A 17,930-nucleotide genomic window follows, 5' to 3' on the forward strand; every position below is an offset into this window, starting at 1 on the left:
TTATTTATATATTTTCCAACAGATTAACACCTATAATACAGCTTGATTAGAAGGACAGTTTGAATTGGTCGTAAGTACTATAGTTATTTTCTTAAATGTAAACGTTGGTTTTTGGTACTGCTACTTTTCCCTAGAACCGGTGGTAGCAGTAAGAATCATTTTTACGTACAAACACATCACTATTTACAACTAGCCTATAGTTATCGTTAGTGCTGCACCTTATTTCTTATTAAATTTAATTGATGTCTTACTGTATAATTTTTGCGTTTTCTGTCTGGACTCCAAAATGTTAGTTTATGCTATGAAAATTATAAAACATTATTGAAAGATTTTTTTAGCAAACCATCATGAATTTTTAAAGCTTGGCGGTGTTAACGTATAAATGTTTTGTGGACTGTGAATTTATTTTCTTATTTATATATTTGCCAACCGATTTACACCAATTTTTCAATTTGATTAGGCCTAAAAACGATAATCATAAAATTTGATGACACTATAAAAACTTTCAAATAATTGTTTTGTTTGTAATGTTAAAGCGTATGAAATCCCCTAATTCAATTCTGTGTATGCTGTCTGTTGGTAACGCATTAATGTCCTTATTTCTCAGTGTTTCGTGGAAAAGACAAGATGTTTTAAGCATTAACATTAAGCACCTTTGTTAATGAAAATTTCAACCCGAATAATGTGTGCAGTAGTGAGGTTGAGGTAGTATTTTAACTACTTTTAACCAGTGTGAAACGTAACTTTCAATTACGGTACAGGCCTACCTTAGTTCTATGCCTCTTAGATCTATAAAGCAATTCCTTTTATCATCTATATAAATAAAATTTGAGTTTTGTCTGTACATTGCTCAGAATCATAAATTTGTAGGTTATTTTTACGTTTTATACATTGAAGAAGCCGAAACAAGTCTCATCTAAATTTCTGTCCGTCTGTCTGTCTTTCTGTAACACTCAAGATGGCATTTTACGCAATCTTCTCCAGAAAAACGAGAGTACCTATCAAGATCCAAGTCATTTTAATGTATTCACTGGATTGGCGAGAGTGTCTTTAGCCATTAAAATATGGCCTCACTACTTAGTAAATAAAATTACGGACGTTCAAAAATGCAGTTTTGTGCGATTTTTGTCAAAATTTCGTCCAATTTTTATCACATAATGATCTATGAAATAACGAACAGCTGTTCGGATCAAGATTATTTTTTCTAGCTGTCACTGATATGTTTACAAATGTTGTTTACAAATACCGCAACCATTTCCGATCACGATTTGAAGGCAAATCAAACCCAAGTGACATTAAATCGTTGTCTTACATAACGGATTTAATTAATCGCAAGTGGAATAATATAGTGTAACCGTAAATGAAATAATTAATAACTAGGCATCATCCAGGTTAGGAACCAGAGATCCTATTTGTGTAAAATTGTTCTTGAGTTTTGATAACCAGAAAGAAGACCTTGAATCAGTGTTGTATAGGGCTGGGGAACTTGAATTTATTAATGATCGTCGCCAATAGCTTACTAACAAGGATTCCACTCATTGACGGCGCTTCAATGGCGGTTGTGTAAAGTGTAAAGTAAAAATTCACAACTGCAGTGGGTGATTGTAACAGAGGTTTACGGTTTATGGATTATGCTAAACTTGCTTTTCCGATGTGTCACTTTCTTTTCCTACTCATCGTATGATGCAATCGCCGGACCATACAGCCAATAGGCCCATGGCCCATCTCTTGGGAACTTACGCCTACCCAATTATTCAAAACAACCTTTTCGACGACGATCCTTGATACCGGTAATTTTCCCTAGACTACACAGTCTCCCTACTTAAGAGATAAAATTACAAACGTCCAAAAACCCAGTGTTGTGTCATTTTTGTCACATTTCATTCTAATGTTAAAGATATACGAATCATTGTTAAGAGAATAGGCCTACGTAATCTATTAAATAACAAACAGTTGTTTGTATGAGGTTGATTTTTTTTTTCAAACTGACACCAATAATTTTACATTAAAAGTTGTTTAAGAATAAAGCAATTAATGGGAAATAACTTTGATTGCCAATAATCTTTTACGAGAAAATCCAAAACCATGAAATCAATAACTTTGGGACTTGATTAACGCATTTAATTTGTCGGACGTTATTCTTAACTGTAAACGTTGGTTTTTGGTACTGGTTCTTTTCCTTAGAACCGTTGGTAGCAGCAAGAATAATTTTTACGTACCAACACATCACTGTAATTTACAAATTAGTTATCGTTGGTGTTCACCTTATTTATGCAGTCGTATTATAGCCGTACTCAATTTAATTGATGTCTTAACTGTATAAGTTTTGCTTTTTCTGTCTGGATTCAAAATTTTAGTTTATGCTAAGAAAATGATAACTCATTTAAGTAAAACATTTGTTTAGCAAACCATCATGAATTGTTTATGATTTATGTTGTTTATGTATCAATAGTTTGTGGCCTATTTTGGTAATTTTTATTATAAATTACCAATCTAAATTGTCTATGGTACTTCATTTCATATAGTAAGACGCCATTTCGACAGCATTTCGGGTCATCTTCGGTCCAAGTAAATATAGATTGGTATGATAAAATTTGATGACATTAATACAAATTTCAAATACTAATTTTATATGTACTTTGTTATGCTTAAAACATAGCAAATTCCCTAATTAAGTTCTGTATTTTTGTGTGTATGTCTGTTGGTAACGCATTTATGTCCTTATTTCTCAGTGTCACGAAAAGGGCAAGAACCTTGATGATTAAAATGTCAACCCGAATAAAGTGTTAAATGGTGAGGTTGAGGTAGTACTTTAAATACTTTGAACCATTGTGGGAAGTAACTTTCAACTATAGGCCTACCTTAGGGCTATGCCTCATAGATCTAGGCCTATAAAGCTTTTTTAGTTTAATCATTGGATTTAACATATGGACTAACACGATCCGCGTGACATTTAATTGCGAAGCATGTGTTTTGACTTGAAACTGTCAGATACTGTATTTGCGAGGGAATGTTGCTGAAAGTCAACAGTCCCGGAAGATCAAATAATTTATACCTGTGCCGCTAGGTCAAAAACTACAATGTTTGCAGTGTCTGTAGATCAAAAGTCCCAGTAAGTCAAATAGTACAGTCCGAGCTAAAAACGTGGTCTATGTTAAAGCAATTGACTTATTGGGAATTTGACCTAATGCAACAGCAGTTTTAATATAACGAAATACGGTAAAATACAAGTTCAGTTTCGCTGAGTCAACAGTGCCGGAAGATCAAAAGCAATAAAAGTGAACGTCGATTCAGTGTAAAGTAGACCTCCTGCAACGCTTACTACACCAACAAAACTCGCTTTTAGTTACTTCGTGTTTTGTCATAATTAGAATAGAGCTAAAATTATCATATTTGGTACATAGCTTATCTATTAATGCTTCTTGCCAACTGTTTGGTCAACACTGTAAATAGGTATAGTTTATGTAATGAAAAGCCTTTCGTCAAAATTTGTGGCTAAAATACACGCAAGGACGATCTGAAAATTTCTGGTTATTATATACGTTTGTAAAAGGAGATCCATTTAATTGTAGAACTATTTTATGAGTTATAATGTAGTCTACATATAAACTGTGTAAATGTATTACGCCTCGGAAGGGTTGAAACCTGTCCAAACTATCATATATATTATTAAAACGTAAATGGGATTTTTTCACGATTCTGAATCAACCAGACGATGGATTTTCATTAGTTTTGTGTTGAAAGAAAGATAATTTTGAGAACTAGGGAATGTCAAAGCCATAATTATAATTAAGGGTCCCAGCTTTTTAGAAATTAAGTTTTATTTTTAAAAAGTCTAGCAGCCGACGCTAACCTTCTAAGCCAGCTTTTAGTACAATATAATTTGCTTAACATAACAGCTGTAAACATTCAGCATCTGTGTCACAAATTCAGCATTTGGAAACAAATTTAAAGATATAATTAGAGTTGACTTATTTATACTATGTGTAATGCTGATCATTGATACATTCAATTCTTAGGTATGAGGATGGCAGATTAATTAAATACGAGAGGTCGTCCAGTGGTCGAAACTCGACCAAAAATATGTAATGTACTCACTTATCTATTTTCACCCCACACTGTAAATAAAACATGTGATTGGAGTTTCCTCCATTTGTTTTGATTTTCTGTTTATATTTCGTTGTTATTTCGTAACCAGCATAGCAACGCATAAGATCCATGTTAATTTTTTCAAATTTTTAAACTCATTTTTTGTGCTTATCTTTGAGCCTATTTAAATTTATAAAGGGATTCTGCACACCTACAGGAAAATAGCTTTCCAACGGTATGCGTAGATTTTCCCTACGATTCACACGAGCTGAGAAAAAAGGTTTTAAAGAAACATGCTTGCCTATTAATATATAGATAGATGCATAGTAAAATAAAAGGATGTTCAAATTATTTTTTAAAGGAATCTTTGTAATCATCGATTTGTTTTAGTCCCATATAATTTGTTTTAACTAACAGCTGGTTGAATGTAATATTGTTCTTTAAGGTAAATGCACCAGTAGCTGACAGTGCTCCAGAAGCTGACAGTTTGAGTTTCTTAACATTATAATGTGGTCTCTTAAAAATATTTACACATGATTGCATTGTTAGAAGAACATATGTTTATCCTTGATTTGTTTACAAAAAAATCAGTGAAATTTAGCCCATACTCGTGGAATGGTGGTGGTTTGAAAGCGACCCTGTCTGTACACATCACATTTAGTCGATTCCCTTAATGAAATTGTTAAGAAAGTAAGTTTGGTTTTTTGTCATTTCGCTAAATTTCTTAAATAGTATTAATGATTAGGCTCATTATTTTTATCAATTATACCTTTGTTGACAATTTCATGAAAAATTGGGGTGTTAGGGGTTTTGGATTTAAAATTATATCAATGTCAGGCTTTGGTACACAAAAGCCATACAAGTTCCACTAGCTGACAGGGGATATTTGCTACTTGCACAATATTAAATTGGTTTTACCCATCGACATTTGCATGTTATTTATAATTTATGTGATCTCACATTTTTATAAAATGATTTTACTTTTTTAATTTATAAGCCAAATTATCTTAAAAAATGTATATTTTTTTAAATATATATAAAATATATAGGTATATATTTTTTAATGTAAATATTTTTTATTTTAAAATATGTAAAATAAATTTTTTTAATAACGTTTTACATTATTTTATAATTTAATTATTAAGTTAGATTGTATTCGTCTTATAAATTATAATACCCTTAGGTTTAGCAGCTAGTACATTTATAGTGCCAGTGTCAGCTACTGGGACAATTGACAGTCAGCTACTGGTACAAGCACTTTTTTCACTGTCAGCCACTGGAACACGTACAAAGGTTGAATTAAGTTTAAACATTTTATAAAATATATTTAAAAACCCCTTTTTGTATAACAAATTTGAAAACTACACTAAATTTAGAATCACATGAAATCCGTAATATCTCTTTAGTTCCTATTTATTCAAAACCACGGATTATTAAGTGCGTATAGTTTCTTATACTGTCAGCTACTGGTGCGTTTACCTTATAACTATTAGGTTTTTGGAGAATTTCCCATTAGGGAATAAGCTATTACCGTAGTACTTATGGTAACACCTGGACCCGGGACCGATTTCATTTTTCGTTTTGAGCTCCCTAGAGGCCAAAAACATCATCCGTTCAAATTCATATATACAGGGTGATCAACTCAAGGAGGCCACCATTGGGAAATCGGAAACGGTAAGAATTAGAGAAAACATTAAATGGGGAACATTCCTTTATTTTTTGTGTCAGTTAAAAATATGATTTTAGTTTTTTTATCATGTTTTCGGATAGAATATGCAATTTCAAAACTTTTTTAGCCTTGACCCTTTTCGATTAACCCACTCGTTTAGGAGTACAGCCTATGGGGAAATGACTTCCGGTGTACATTTTACATCATGTAGCTCCTAAACGAGTTAGTTTAGAGCAAAATTGCAAAAAGTAAATTAGTCTTAGAATTGCATCTACATTCCTTAAAGACTATAAAATAAAAAGTTTTCCACTTTTCAAGTTTGCTGCCATTTCTTAAATAATATAATTCATATTTTTTATGAATTTTATGGTCTTTTTTGAATGTGGATGCAATTGTAAGACTTTTTACTCCTCGCATTTTTGCTATAAACTTACTTGTTTAGGAGCTACATGATGTAATATGTACACCGGAAGTCATTTTTCCATAGGCGGTAACTCCTAGACGAGTGGGTTTATCGAAAAAATTTCAGGGATAAAAAAGTTTTTAAATTGCCTATTCTATCCGAAAACATGATAAAATATAGGGTTCGATAAGAAATTTCAAAATTGGCCGCCATTTTGGAAAATGGTGGCCGAATTTCAAAAAACTAAAATCATATTTTTAACTGCCACAAAAAATAAAGGAATGTCTTCCATTTTGAGTTTCCGATATCCCAATGGTGGCCTCCTTGAGTTGATCACCCTGTATAGCCTATATTTATTTATTTATATATTTTTCCCGGGGGGAACCCCAGGACCCCCCTCCTTTTTGGGGGGTATTCCATACCCCCCAGGCCCCCGGTGACCCCCCCAAAATATATGTCTAGGACCGCCCTTGTCTTCTTTACCTATAAAACACATGGGATACAGCCTTTCTTCACCCATCACGTAATGTGTGATTTTCTATAAAGTGTTGGAAAAATAAAAGGTAAAATAGATAGAATACAAGTGTACTGTATGTGGTTTACACACAAATATTCATCAAACTGTGTGATATTTTGTTATTGCAATGAACAATTTGGGAGTATCGTATTGTTTAAGTCGATGGAAAATCTTTGTTGATCTTGTTTTACAAGCAAACCAAAAATATACAGTAGTCACCACTCTATGCGACATATTCTAACCAGAAAATTGTAATCGTATGATTCTATAAGCATTGGTAGGATTGCAAAGTACTACACAAACATTATTTCAAGGGTAATAACAGTCACAATTTCCGCCGACTTTAAAAGAGTCAACTAAAATATTATACTAATGGACACACAACTAAATGGAACAACTAATGGAACAACTCACGATGTACATATAACAGTTCGATATAAGCATCGAGTATACACGTCAGTGGATACGTGTATACCCAATGATATAAGCAACGGCGCAACGGTTCTTGCAATTTATTGCTTGTTTTTTAGAGTTTTTCGGACTTACTCACACTCGTATAAGGTTGTCCACGTTTGTCATTGATAATGTAGCCATGTAACATGGTTACACCCATTGTCACGAATATGTTTACAAGTTTTCCGTCTGTTTTTGAATAGCGATACATTTTTTCACATACTTAAGAACCATCTGATTTTGTGCATTACATGTTCGTCTCAATTTTATTTGCTTTAGTAGGCATTCTTTTGGTTGATGAGGACTTCAATCGGTCCTTTCAATGATTGCTCATGAAATATAGTACTTTGTCCATTAATTTTTATTGTTTGGTAAAATGGATTAAATTATCCAGCAAACCCAAATTGAAATAGTAAATATAGTATTTCAAACAAATCAGTAACATGTTAATAATGTAGCCTACATTATTTCCTTGAATTGCATAACAGCAATTAATTGGGCTGATCCTAATATAAATAAATCAATATGTTCTTCATAGGCATAGCATGGGTTCATAACATGAGCCGCTGGGGCTGAGCCCAAGGGATTTAAAAATGTAAGGTTGGTCTGCAAATTTACGTGACACGCTCTCTCTAATGAGACATGAATGGTCAAAATCGCCTAAGAAATGCGGAGGAGTTCAACGGAAAAATTTCGTGTTGGCGTTATACAGTATGGTTGAAAAGTTATTATCACTTTTTTATCCCTTAAGAGGGATGGACCACAAAGACTAAGACAAAATTCTTATATAATTGTAATACTATTTTACTTGTTTTTGAAATGGCGACCATACAAATGTATGCATTTTAAGCCAAGTATGAATGGAGATGAGTGTGTGATGAGTGGAGCGATCTTGTTGTCCTGTTAGTGACTTAAGGCCGACGTAATCCTTAGACACAGCTGTTAATTAATAGTCCATACAGTCAATTAATAGCAGCAGAGGTCAAGTTTGGTAGGTATCAAATTAAAGGGTTTATACATAAAAATACATTGCCGCAAACCCAAACTCAAACGATGATGATGATAATAATGTTAATGATGTAGCTAAAACGTATCGTTTGAAATTTAACAGCTGAAAATAAGTGAAATAGAAAAGGTTTTGGTTAAATCCATCAAATTGTAATTGGACACTAGTAAGTACTAGTGCACTTTTTGCTACTTCCCCCCTTCGGTTTCATGTATTCCTCTCAATTAGTTCAAACCTAGGGGGATTAAACATTAATGTTAATTAATGTTAAATCCTCCTAGGTTCAAACCGTAAACACCCAGATCGAAACTCGCCTGTCGTTATTTTAACATCGCCTTATTTTTTTTACTATATTTTTCAAAAAAGAAAGATTATATTGATTTACTTTGAATTTTAAAAATGTTAACGTTTTATTTTATTAAAGATTTATGGTGATACGTAAATATTGTGGTGTAGTAAAGTATATTATATTGTAGTTAAGTGTTAAATGTAGAAATTTTAGGGTGAATCGAGATGAATCTTTTTTTATAACATGGGTCTCTCCTACCTTAACATACATACCAAGTTTCATAGACATCGGTTGAAAAAGTGTAAAGATAAATACGGTATGTAAAAAATACAAAATGGCGGATATCTGGTTAACGAAACGATTTTGGAAAAAATCTTATCCTTCATTTTCTGTTTATTTTGACCCAAGGAATTACTAACTAGGTAAAGTATCTCTCCGCTTATTTTTAACACCCTGTTTATGATGTATTCTTATTAATATAAGTGAAAAATATAAGTGTCAAGCTGGTAATACAGAAAGATGTTTTATATATAATATGAATGTACTGGTAATCTGTATATTCATCTTTTTCTTGTCCTTAGAACTGTAAATTAAAAGTCCACTCAGCAGTCGCATCGTACGATGTAGTTCTTTCCATGCGTTGCGAAATGCTAAATTTGCCGTCCTCTTCAACCCAAGTTATCTATTGAACCACTTATTGTAAAAAATTTAAAAAAAATTTATTTTACGCATCGCACTTTTAGCTACAACTTTGCCACAGACAAAACATCTCTAACCCAAAAACAAAAAAAAATCTCGCATGCTAACTTTTTCATGTTAGAAATCACGATTTAAAAATATTTCACCATACATATCAATTTTTATTAATTAGATTGGTAAATAATTAAAGTTCCAACAAAACTGTCATCGAGTAGGACTAACCAAGAAGCTCTGTGCCAATTTTCAAAATTTTAGCACAACTTTAAGTACACCAAAACACGAAATTATTGAAGTCATGCGTCGAGAGGACTATCGCTCTTTTTAACAGATTATACTTTTGACCTTCCGGCACTGTTGACTCAGCGAAACTGAACTTATATTTTATCTTATTTCGTTATATTAAAACTGCTGTTGCATTAGGTCAAATTCCCAATAAGTCAATTGCTTTAACATAGACTACGTTTTTAGCCCGGACTGTACTATTTGACTTACTGGGATTTTTGATCTACAGACACTGCAAACATTGTAGTTTTTGACCTAGCGGCACAGGTATAAATTATTTGACCTTCCGGGACTGTTGACTTTCTGCAACGCGTCCATTTGCGAAGGTTTATGTATAATAGTTTTGCCAGCATATCTAAAAATATGCAAACCAACTGCTGTTCTTAATATAAGAAGATTTAAACTGACTACTTTAAGATCCCCGTGCGTAGAACGGGCACACAGCTAGTTAGATATAAAATATGGACTTACTCGATCGAGTGACATATAATTGTGAAACATTCGTTTTGGCTTTGACACTGTCAGATATTGTATTTGCGAAGGTTTATAGGCCTATGTATTCCTATATGGTACAGTAATAGTTTTGCCAGCATATCGGGAAATATTCATATGCAAACCAACTCCTGTTCTGAATATAAGAAGGTTTCAACTTACTACAAGATTCCCGTAAGTAGAACGGGCAAACAGCTAGTAAGTATATAAATCTATAAGCTAGGCCTATAACATTTAAATGGTGGCCTCTGAGGACATCATAACGAAAAAGTTAATCGATCCTAAGTCGAGTTCTTACCATCAGAACTACGGTAATAGCTTATAATTCCCAATAGCCTATAGAAAATAAGCTAATATGAGGGATCTTAAAAAAAAATACCCGAGAATAGCTTACCTTTCAAAAGTTATTGATAGGTACACAAAACAATGGTACTTAGGCTAATTTTCCTATTGTGTGAAGGTTACTGGCAGAGGTTAGGTTAGAGTTTACCTATGTTATTGACTCATCTGGCTATCACTCTAATTATATATTGAGATAAGAGTAGTAGAAACACTTTTTTGAAAACATAAACGGTACTTGGGTATTATCCGGAGGCCACCCTTATACAGCTGCGACAGTTATGTTAGGTTGGGTTATCATGAATATGTTTCAATATGTGTTTGTTATGTTGTATTGGTTATCTTCTGTATCTAGAGGGTGGGAAAAAGTATGACTCATCAGGTATCATTCAATTCATATCGAAATGAGGAAAGTCCCATAAACATATTTATGATAATCTAATCTAACATAACCATCGCAGCGCGCTATACCTACTTGACAGAGTATTGCAGCGGCGGCGCATTTAACTCAATCCTCGCCGACATCGCTGCTTTCTGCGAGGCAGAACTCAAAGGCAGCTAATCGTAATCATGTCAAATTTGGACAGAAAGTCAATTAAATTACCGGTATGTTCTTTCCAATTATGTACCGGTAGTTATTTTTGGTCTCTGGTAAAAAAATCTCTCCAAAATAAGTGCCCTCTGGATAATACCAAAGTACTCCATAAACCTAACCTAACCAATAACCATTACCGTGCACCTAAACAGAGTGGCCTCCACCTTAATACGTTAAGTTACGGTAAGTTAGTAGGCTAATATTGAATATTTGTGGGTGTAACAGTATGCTAGGCTATTTAAATTACACCAACCATCATTTTTCCCGTTTTGCCTATTTCTACCCTAGGAAAACACTGGTTGGACAAAATCAGAATTTTTTCTACTCAAAGATTCACATTAGGAAGTAAAGATCCACAAGTTAAATGTAATAGGATACTAAGTTACCGGTACCCAATTAAAATAATAGAACGATAACTTAATAGGTAGGCCTAACTTACCGGTACTTTGACTCTGAAATATTTGTTGATAAACAACGAGAGCTTTACTGGTACTTTGACTCTGAAATATTTGTTGATAAACAACGAGAGCTTTATTATTTGGCATTAGGCTAGGCCTAAGTTTTAATTTAGCCTATATACGGTAACCTACTTATAAGCTATAATTATTTTGAAAAAATATAGACTAGGCCTAGTCTTGATAACAAGTAAAAATATAACCTAGAGTATACATAGGCCCTAATCTTTGTAAGTTAGCAGAAGAGGCTTATGAAATTAAAAACCACTGTAGTTATTTGACAGTTGCGTATATTTACATGATTAAAAATGACGAATGATAAGCACAATAGATATGAATTGTCTTTAGGCCTAACTCAAGAGTACAACAAATTGATTTTAAGTTAAGTTAACTGGCCTATATTAAAACATTTTAAGCTACTTTAAATAAAAGCTGATACACAAATAAAGCTCAGGACAAGTTTTAACTTGAAAAAAATAAATATGTTATACATAACGTATGTAGGCTAGTTCTTTTTGAATAAGTTAGATATGAAAAGATCAATCCCTTTTTAAAGACTTAAAAAATAACTAGCAAAGTAAAAACTGCATACAACAAAATGCAAGGATACGCAATCAATGGCCTTTGCCCTCTATCTGCAGAAATTGTGACAAATAATCTAGATGCAGCTAAGCTAGACCACGCAACAGCAACTGCTGCCATAACAAGTCCATAAACATTCTGTAGATTGAACAACACTCCCACTCCCGAGAGAACCACAACAGGTAATAAGGCATACCCAAGAACTGATGCCACAGATGTTAGCGTAAATCCCGCACTAGTGGTCATTAAGTTCAGAAGAGCGTACATCATGAAACAACTTGTCATTGCTAAGCTGTAGACATATCCAAAGTGAGCAGTTCCACCTGATAATAGCAAAAATCCAGCCAATAATATGCAAAAAGCCAGAGGACCAGCAAGATCATAATCTCCGATAGGTACAGTTGATGTAAATGGATCTAAGACCACCAAAATCTTTTTTCCAATTTGATCGGGGTCGATGCCAAGCTCTTCTAATAAAGGTGGTTCATCATCAAATTCATTGCCACCCATCGTTGGAGGTAAGTCATGGGCATTAGGATCATAAAAACTTCCAGTGTACATGGGTTGACTTGGCATTTGTTGGTTAGGTTGGTTGTATTGAGCATACTCGTATTCGCCTTTGCTGCTATCGTAATTTGTCTCGTGGAATGTAAACTGGTCAGTATTCAACACCATTTCATCATTATTATATTGAAAATTAGGTTGATATCCACTTCCATAGTTGTGTCCCGATGGATCATCAGGGTTCCAAAAACCAGACATTGTTAGGCTCGGTTATCCTACGGATACAAAATCAGTTGAAGACAGAAAGAGAAAATTATTGTCTATTTACATACTGTAGTACGATGACTAGCAATAAGCGTAAACACACTAATTACACGAGACACCAAATTTATCAGTAAGAAATACAATCATTGAAGAAGTAACCACAAAACAGAAACACCACCACATCAAATTGTAATCCGAAATTCCTAATCCCAGTTTCAGTTCAGTTCAGTAATCAATCAGTACAGACTAAATTTGAACAGCGGAGCGGACTGGAGTTAGTTGAATAGAACGAACGAGGAATGTCCCCAAATAATAAACTTTCAATTAATGAAAAACTTTAAATAAAACAAAATGAATGATTTGAAGTAACAATTTTCAAAACCAAAGTTACGGTACTTCCGAAAATTTTAAAAATATGTTTTGCTAACGAGTGTATTGGGTCGAGTGAAACTTGATTCGACTTCCACGTATTCTCTTCTTGATGATTCTCTTCTCTTGTTGATCGGGTCGAGAATGGGAACGGATAAACAGAACCGCTCCAGCTGTACAGTATTGGATTGGAACAACTGCAATGCAACCGTTGTCCATATTTCGTATCGTCTGCTGCTTGCTCTGACTTGAGCTACACTCTGGTAGTAAATCGAGGAACTACCATGTGCTTGACTTTTACACCGTTCGCACAGTCGCACATGACACTCGATTGGGCTTTCAAGAACGGACTTTTAAGATTTAAGATCAGAATAAGATACAAACATAAATAAAACATACTAGTCTATGATACAAATAACCACACAATTTTGAAAAATGAATAAAAAATTGCAATGATTACTATACACCCAAATGGAATTCTCAGTTTTATGTCATCACTTGTACATTAAAAATCAAACATAAAAATAATACATAGTGAGACAAAAATTATTATAATGGTGGATTAGTCAGTGTTAATCTGTTGTATGATGCTTAATGAATGTTATATGAAGAATGTTGCTTTTTAATTTACTTAATTTAATTTAAATTACTTGTACATGACAAAAGTTTGCATGTAAAACAGAACTTTGTATCTTATGTACGCTGGATAAATAAAGATATATATTGATATTTTTAAAACACAGTATTTTAAAGACAAAGGCACTCATAAAAATGGCTAATCCAGAGTAGAAACTCACAAATTATAATTTTTATCTCAAACTGTAAACAATTTCTTAAAGCCCCTCTAATCAACTGTGATACAGAAGAATAAACAAATTAATAATAATTGCATACCCAGAATGTTTAAACATTTTTAATCCTCCCGATCAATAAAATGTTGCTTCTGGCCGAGTTTGCTTGATCAACCAGAAAATAAACACACCAATTTCGTGTGTTTAACAACTCTTCCCTGTTATAAAGAGAATTTGATTGGATTATGCTTTTAACTTGTTGACAGCTTGAAAATGAACCTTTAGGTTCTAAACCTGGGTTGCTGACCTAAACTAGGACCACAGACAGTACTACAGGTATTTAACCTATTATAAAAAAAAATATAGCAACTAAACTTTTTTAGCAATTAGTCACTTACAAAACATAGAGGAAAAATATTGCTAAAATCTTAGATTAATCGTTTTTAAAACTAGTCTAGATTTTGAAATTATTAGAAAATTTATTTTAAGCTACTTTGAATTCAAATGAAATAAGAAAAACAAAAAAAATGGTAACAGGTAGACTTACCGTTGTCCCAAGCAGCCTCCTTGGTCTTGAGCAGCGCTGCCAGTCCAATGTTGTCTTTAGGCATGACTCTGTTCAACATGTCGTCTGAACCCTCCGAGTTTGCCATCGCCAGCTGGTTGAACTCTACCAGGTGTTCTTTGATTAGTGTGAATCTGCGGAAAAATCACTGCGTGGTAAATGTCTTCAAACATCGATATTCACAAACTTTACTTTGTAAAAGGTTGGTAAAAAACCCAGGTCTTGCTACTGAAATCGACCTTTGCAGGGATAGCATAATTAATTGAGCCTGAATTACAATTAGTGTCAAGGAATAGAATTGATCCTTGTAATTAAAACATTCTGGTTAAATTCTACATTGCTGGTTTTGCTTGAATTAAATTGATTTTCTTTGCAAAGGTGACTTGATTGTGATGGTGTATCAACGCAATTGTACAGGTTTTGTCATTATGGCGACATGAAATTTGCAAGGTTGGTAATTTAATTAACCTTTAAAGTACAAAAGGCCAATATATATATATATATATTATTTGACACAGCATGAAGATGAAAACATAGTTTTTGAAAGCGCTAGTGAAATTAAAAAATATATATATTTATTGGCTTTTTGTACTTTAAAAGTTAGAATGAAAGAATTGTAAATCCTTTTATAACAAAAAGTTGTACAACTTGTATTATGAAAACTATAAATAGGTCTTAAAACTTAAAATACTGTAAATTATTATAAAAAAAGTATTCTTACACCAATTACCATGGGCGCCCACATTAGTAATGATTTGATAGGGGACGGGGCTAGACGTGAATATATATCCTTTTTATTTTTTTATACTTTGGGGAAAAATTTCAACACCTTTGATTATTTCTTATGATTGCGACAATAACTGTAAAAAATACACTAAGACTGTGACAACACCTGTGATGGTTTCACTCAACCACGGCAACATCCACAATCGTCTCTAGGGATTATTTCAACTTTGGTGACTATTTCTTGTGATCGCGGAAACGGCGATTATTTCCTGCAATCGTGATAACGTCTGTTATTCGTGATAGTTTTACCACGCGATCAGAATTTTCAACTAGGCAAAAAGATAAAAATCGGCTATTTTTGGCGGGTTTCTCAGCTATTACTTAAACTTTTTAATTTCCCGGTTCTTAAAAAAAAATCATGTACAATTCAGAGACTTTTCTAGGTCGTCAAAATGCAGATACAATTTCAGGGTTTTCAGTTTTTCCATTCCGGCTCCCCGGCTGGACACCCTGTATTTAGCCGTAATGACCCTAAAATAGCACAATAATTAGTAGTAATTGGCTAGATAATTGGTTTTGACGATTTTGGAGTAGTTATTTACCAAACTATTCAATGATGTTTTGACAAAAATACGTTTTTCTACATGTTCATTTTGATTTTCTCTTTCTTTAAAAGATGGTAGGGGGGGAGGTTGCTGCCCCACTTGCCCCCGAGTACTGGTGCCCTTGCCAATTAAGTGAATTATATATTTATAATGACTAAAATGATACTTTTGAAAGTTTATTACACTTTATGAAAATACTCGGATCAACAATAATTTAAAATTGTTAAATTTGATTTTTTTTCTCATCTCAGTTTCAAGAACTTGAATTATATTAGATTTACCTTTTTTGTTGCTTGAGTTCTTGCAGGTAAGATGTTTCTGTTACAAGAACTCAGGCAACAATACCAAAGCTAAATCTAATATTATTTTTGTCTACAAACTTACAGAAATGTGACGATAAATAGTGAGAAGGTTCCTTGATACAAGAATTATAAAGCCCCTACTGAATCCATTTAGAATGGCTTGATAATGTTTTAATGTTACCACATATGGTAACAGTTTTCCTGACTGATAAATTCTAAGAGGAGAAAGACTTCCCTGGTCCTAGTTGCGCGGTTAGTCCAGTATCCAGGATACGCCGGACAGACATTAGACATTACTCGCCAGGTGGAGGTGAGAGGAGACTGGTCCAGTCACCTGCTCATTGATCACGTGCGGTCATGCCATTATTGTTCCGCCCAAAACTAATGCCCCTGATGTAACCGATCATTGCATCACCACCAATCACATCTGCAACGTTCTACGTCCTCAATACACTGTACACCGTTATCATCCAATACGTCCAATTTCATTTAACCTCGTAATTCGATCGGTCGCCCGTGCCACCTTTACTGATGAAAACGTTTCTTGGAATCGTGACCGGCATTTAATGCCAGTTTCTGAACAGCTCTTGATGTGGATGGTGAATTAGAAAAATGGCTGGATGATATGCATCATCACTCTACTTGAGTACTGATGGAAATGTAAGAGAAGATAAACTTATCAACTCTGATTGGATTTTCAACTGAAATGAAGCATTTTAAAAGTTTACGTTTCTTAAAAATAAAAATTATACAAATGCTTTGGACACTCAAAAAACTATTTTAAAATTAAATAATTTTAAAATTATACAGTTTATAAAGAGTAATCAGCGCACAACTCATAAAATGTTTACAGTTAAAAATGTTTTGTAATGACATACAATTGTTTTAGACTTTGTATACATATTAAATACATATTAAATTTTACACAACATTGAACTAAATTACACTTATAAAATAGAGTGATGTTTTAAAAATTTTATACATTTTAAATCAGGAAAATGTTTTTGACATATTTAATTACACCTGATTGAGGATCAGAATTCTTGCAAATACTTACATTTCATTAAATGTATGACATAGTTTTAATCAGTAATAAATGTACAGAATTTTATTTTATCTTTATTTATAAGCCGGTTAGTTTTAGTTTTATAAAATTACTAGGTATATTCCCCAGTTATTCCTTTACTTTAGGGGGAAATAATGACATTGATACTGCTATTTTTTGTTTATTTCCCAAGTTGCACCATTATCACCATATTACTCCCACCAAGATAAAATGTATAAAAATATTTTAGACTGTACTGTTATCAATTCCAACCAAACAAAACAAAACTACATGGCCAAAAAGTCAATAAAAACAATTATAATCTGATTCATCCCGGAACAGGAACAGTTGTGTGATGCAAGTCAAACGGATCAGTTGCAATGTTTAGCTTTGATTTGTTTACTTTCAATGCAACTAGTGACTTGTAGAAAGTATCAAGATAAGCAAGTAATGGTCAGGTAATTGATCTGATTACAAAGGAGTTTGAAGCACAAATCAGAGTGATTAGTGTTGACAAGATAAGAGATCAGGGGGGGGGAGGTAAGAGGAGAGGGACAAGACACTGACACATCACCTACAGACAGTACAGTATAATGTTGGGCTCTTAATAGGGTAAATTTCACTATTACTGAAGATTCACCTATAACCTTGGTAACAGGTTACTGAGAATATCCTATCATTTTTTCACGTTTTCTGAACCGTTAAATTGAGCTAGTGAAATAACGCTGACCGTGTCGTCCTATTAATTAATAGTAAACGCTCGGTAATAGTTTACTCAGAATCATATTACAGTATTTTTGTAACCTCGTAGTACAAACTAGCAATGCATACAAACGTAATAGCTTCTGTATCCAATAGTCAATGGTAATAGTTACTGAGAATCATATAT

The 17,930-nt window shown here is 33.3% G+C and overlaps 2 protein-coding genes across 5 annotated transcripts in view; both read right to left on the reverse strand.

Annotated features, from left to right (window-relative positions):
* The window catches only part of LOC128990686 (CCR4-NOT transcription complex subunit 6-like), a 232,634-nt gene that overhangs the window by 16,978 nt on the left and 197,726 nt on the right, over nt 1-17,930 (reverse strand). For all 4 annotated transcript variants that reach the window (XR_008490555.1, XM_054413204.1, XM_054413203.1 and 1 more), the window contains one exon: nt 14,346-14,497. Coding sequence is in view for 3 of the 4 variants with exons in the window: in XM_054413204.1 (XP_054269179.1) it covers nt 14,346-14,497 (152 nt within the window). In the remaining variant the exon portion in view is untranslated. The remainder of the gene's footprint in view (nt 1-14,345; nt 14,498-17,930) is intronic.
* LOC128990687 (protein YIPF5) lies at nt 11,562-12,840 on the reverse strand. Its single transcript, XM_054413206.1, has one exon. It carries the CDS (start codon nt 12,630-12,632, stop codon nt 11,847-11,849), a length of 786 nt encoding a protein of 261 aa, XP_054269181.1. The 5' UTR covers nt 12,633-12,840; the 3' UTR covers nt 11,562-11,846.

This window comes from Macrosteles quadrilineatus, unplaced genomic scaffold (assembly GCF_028750875.1).
Source record: "Macrosteles quadrilineatus isolate MER2022 unplaced genomic scaffold, UCM_ALF_1.0 Scaffold_3__2_contigs__length_128488019, whole genome shotgun sequence".
NCBI classification, from domain to species: domain Eukaryota; kingdom Metazoa; phylum Arthropoda; class Insecta; order Hemiptera; family Cicadellidae; genus Macrosteles; species Macrosteles quadrilineatus.

Coding starts and splice junctions, on each gene's coding strand:
- LOC128990687 (XM_054413206.1), bottom strand. CDS start 12,632: ATGTCTGGTTTTTGGAACCCTGATGATCCATCGGGACACAACTATGGA.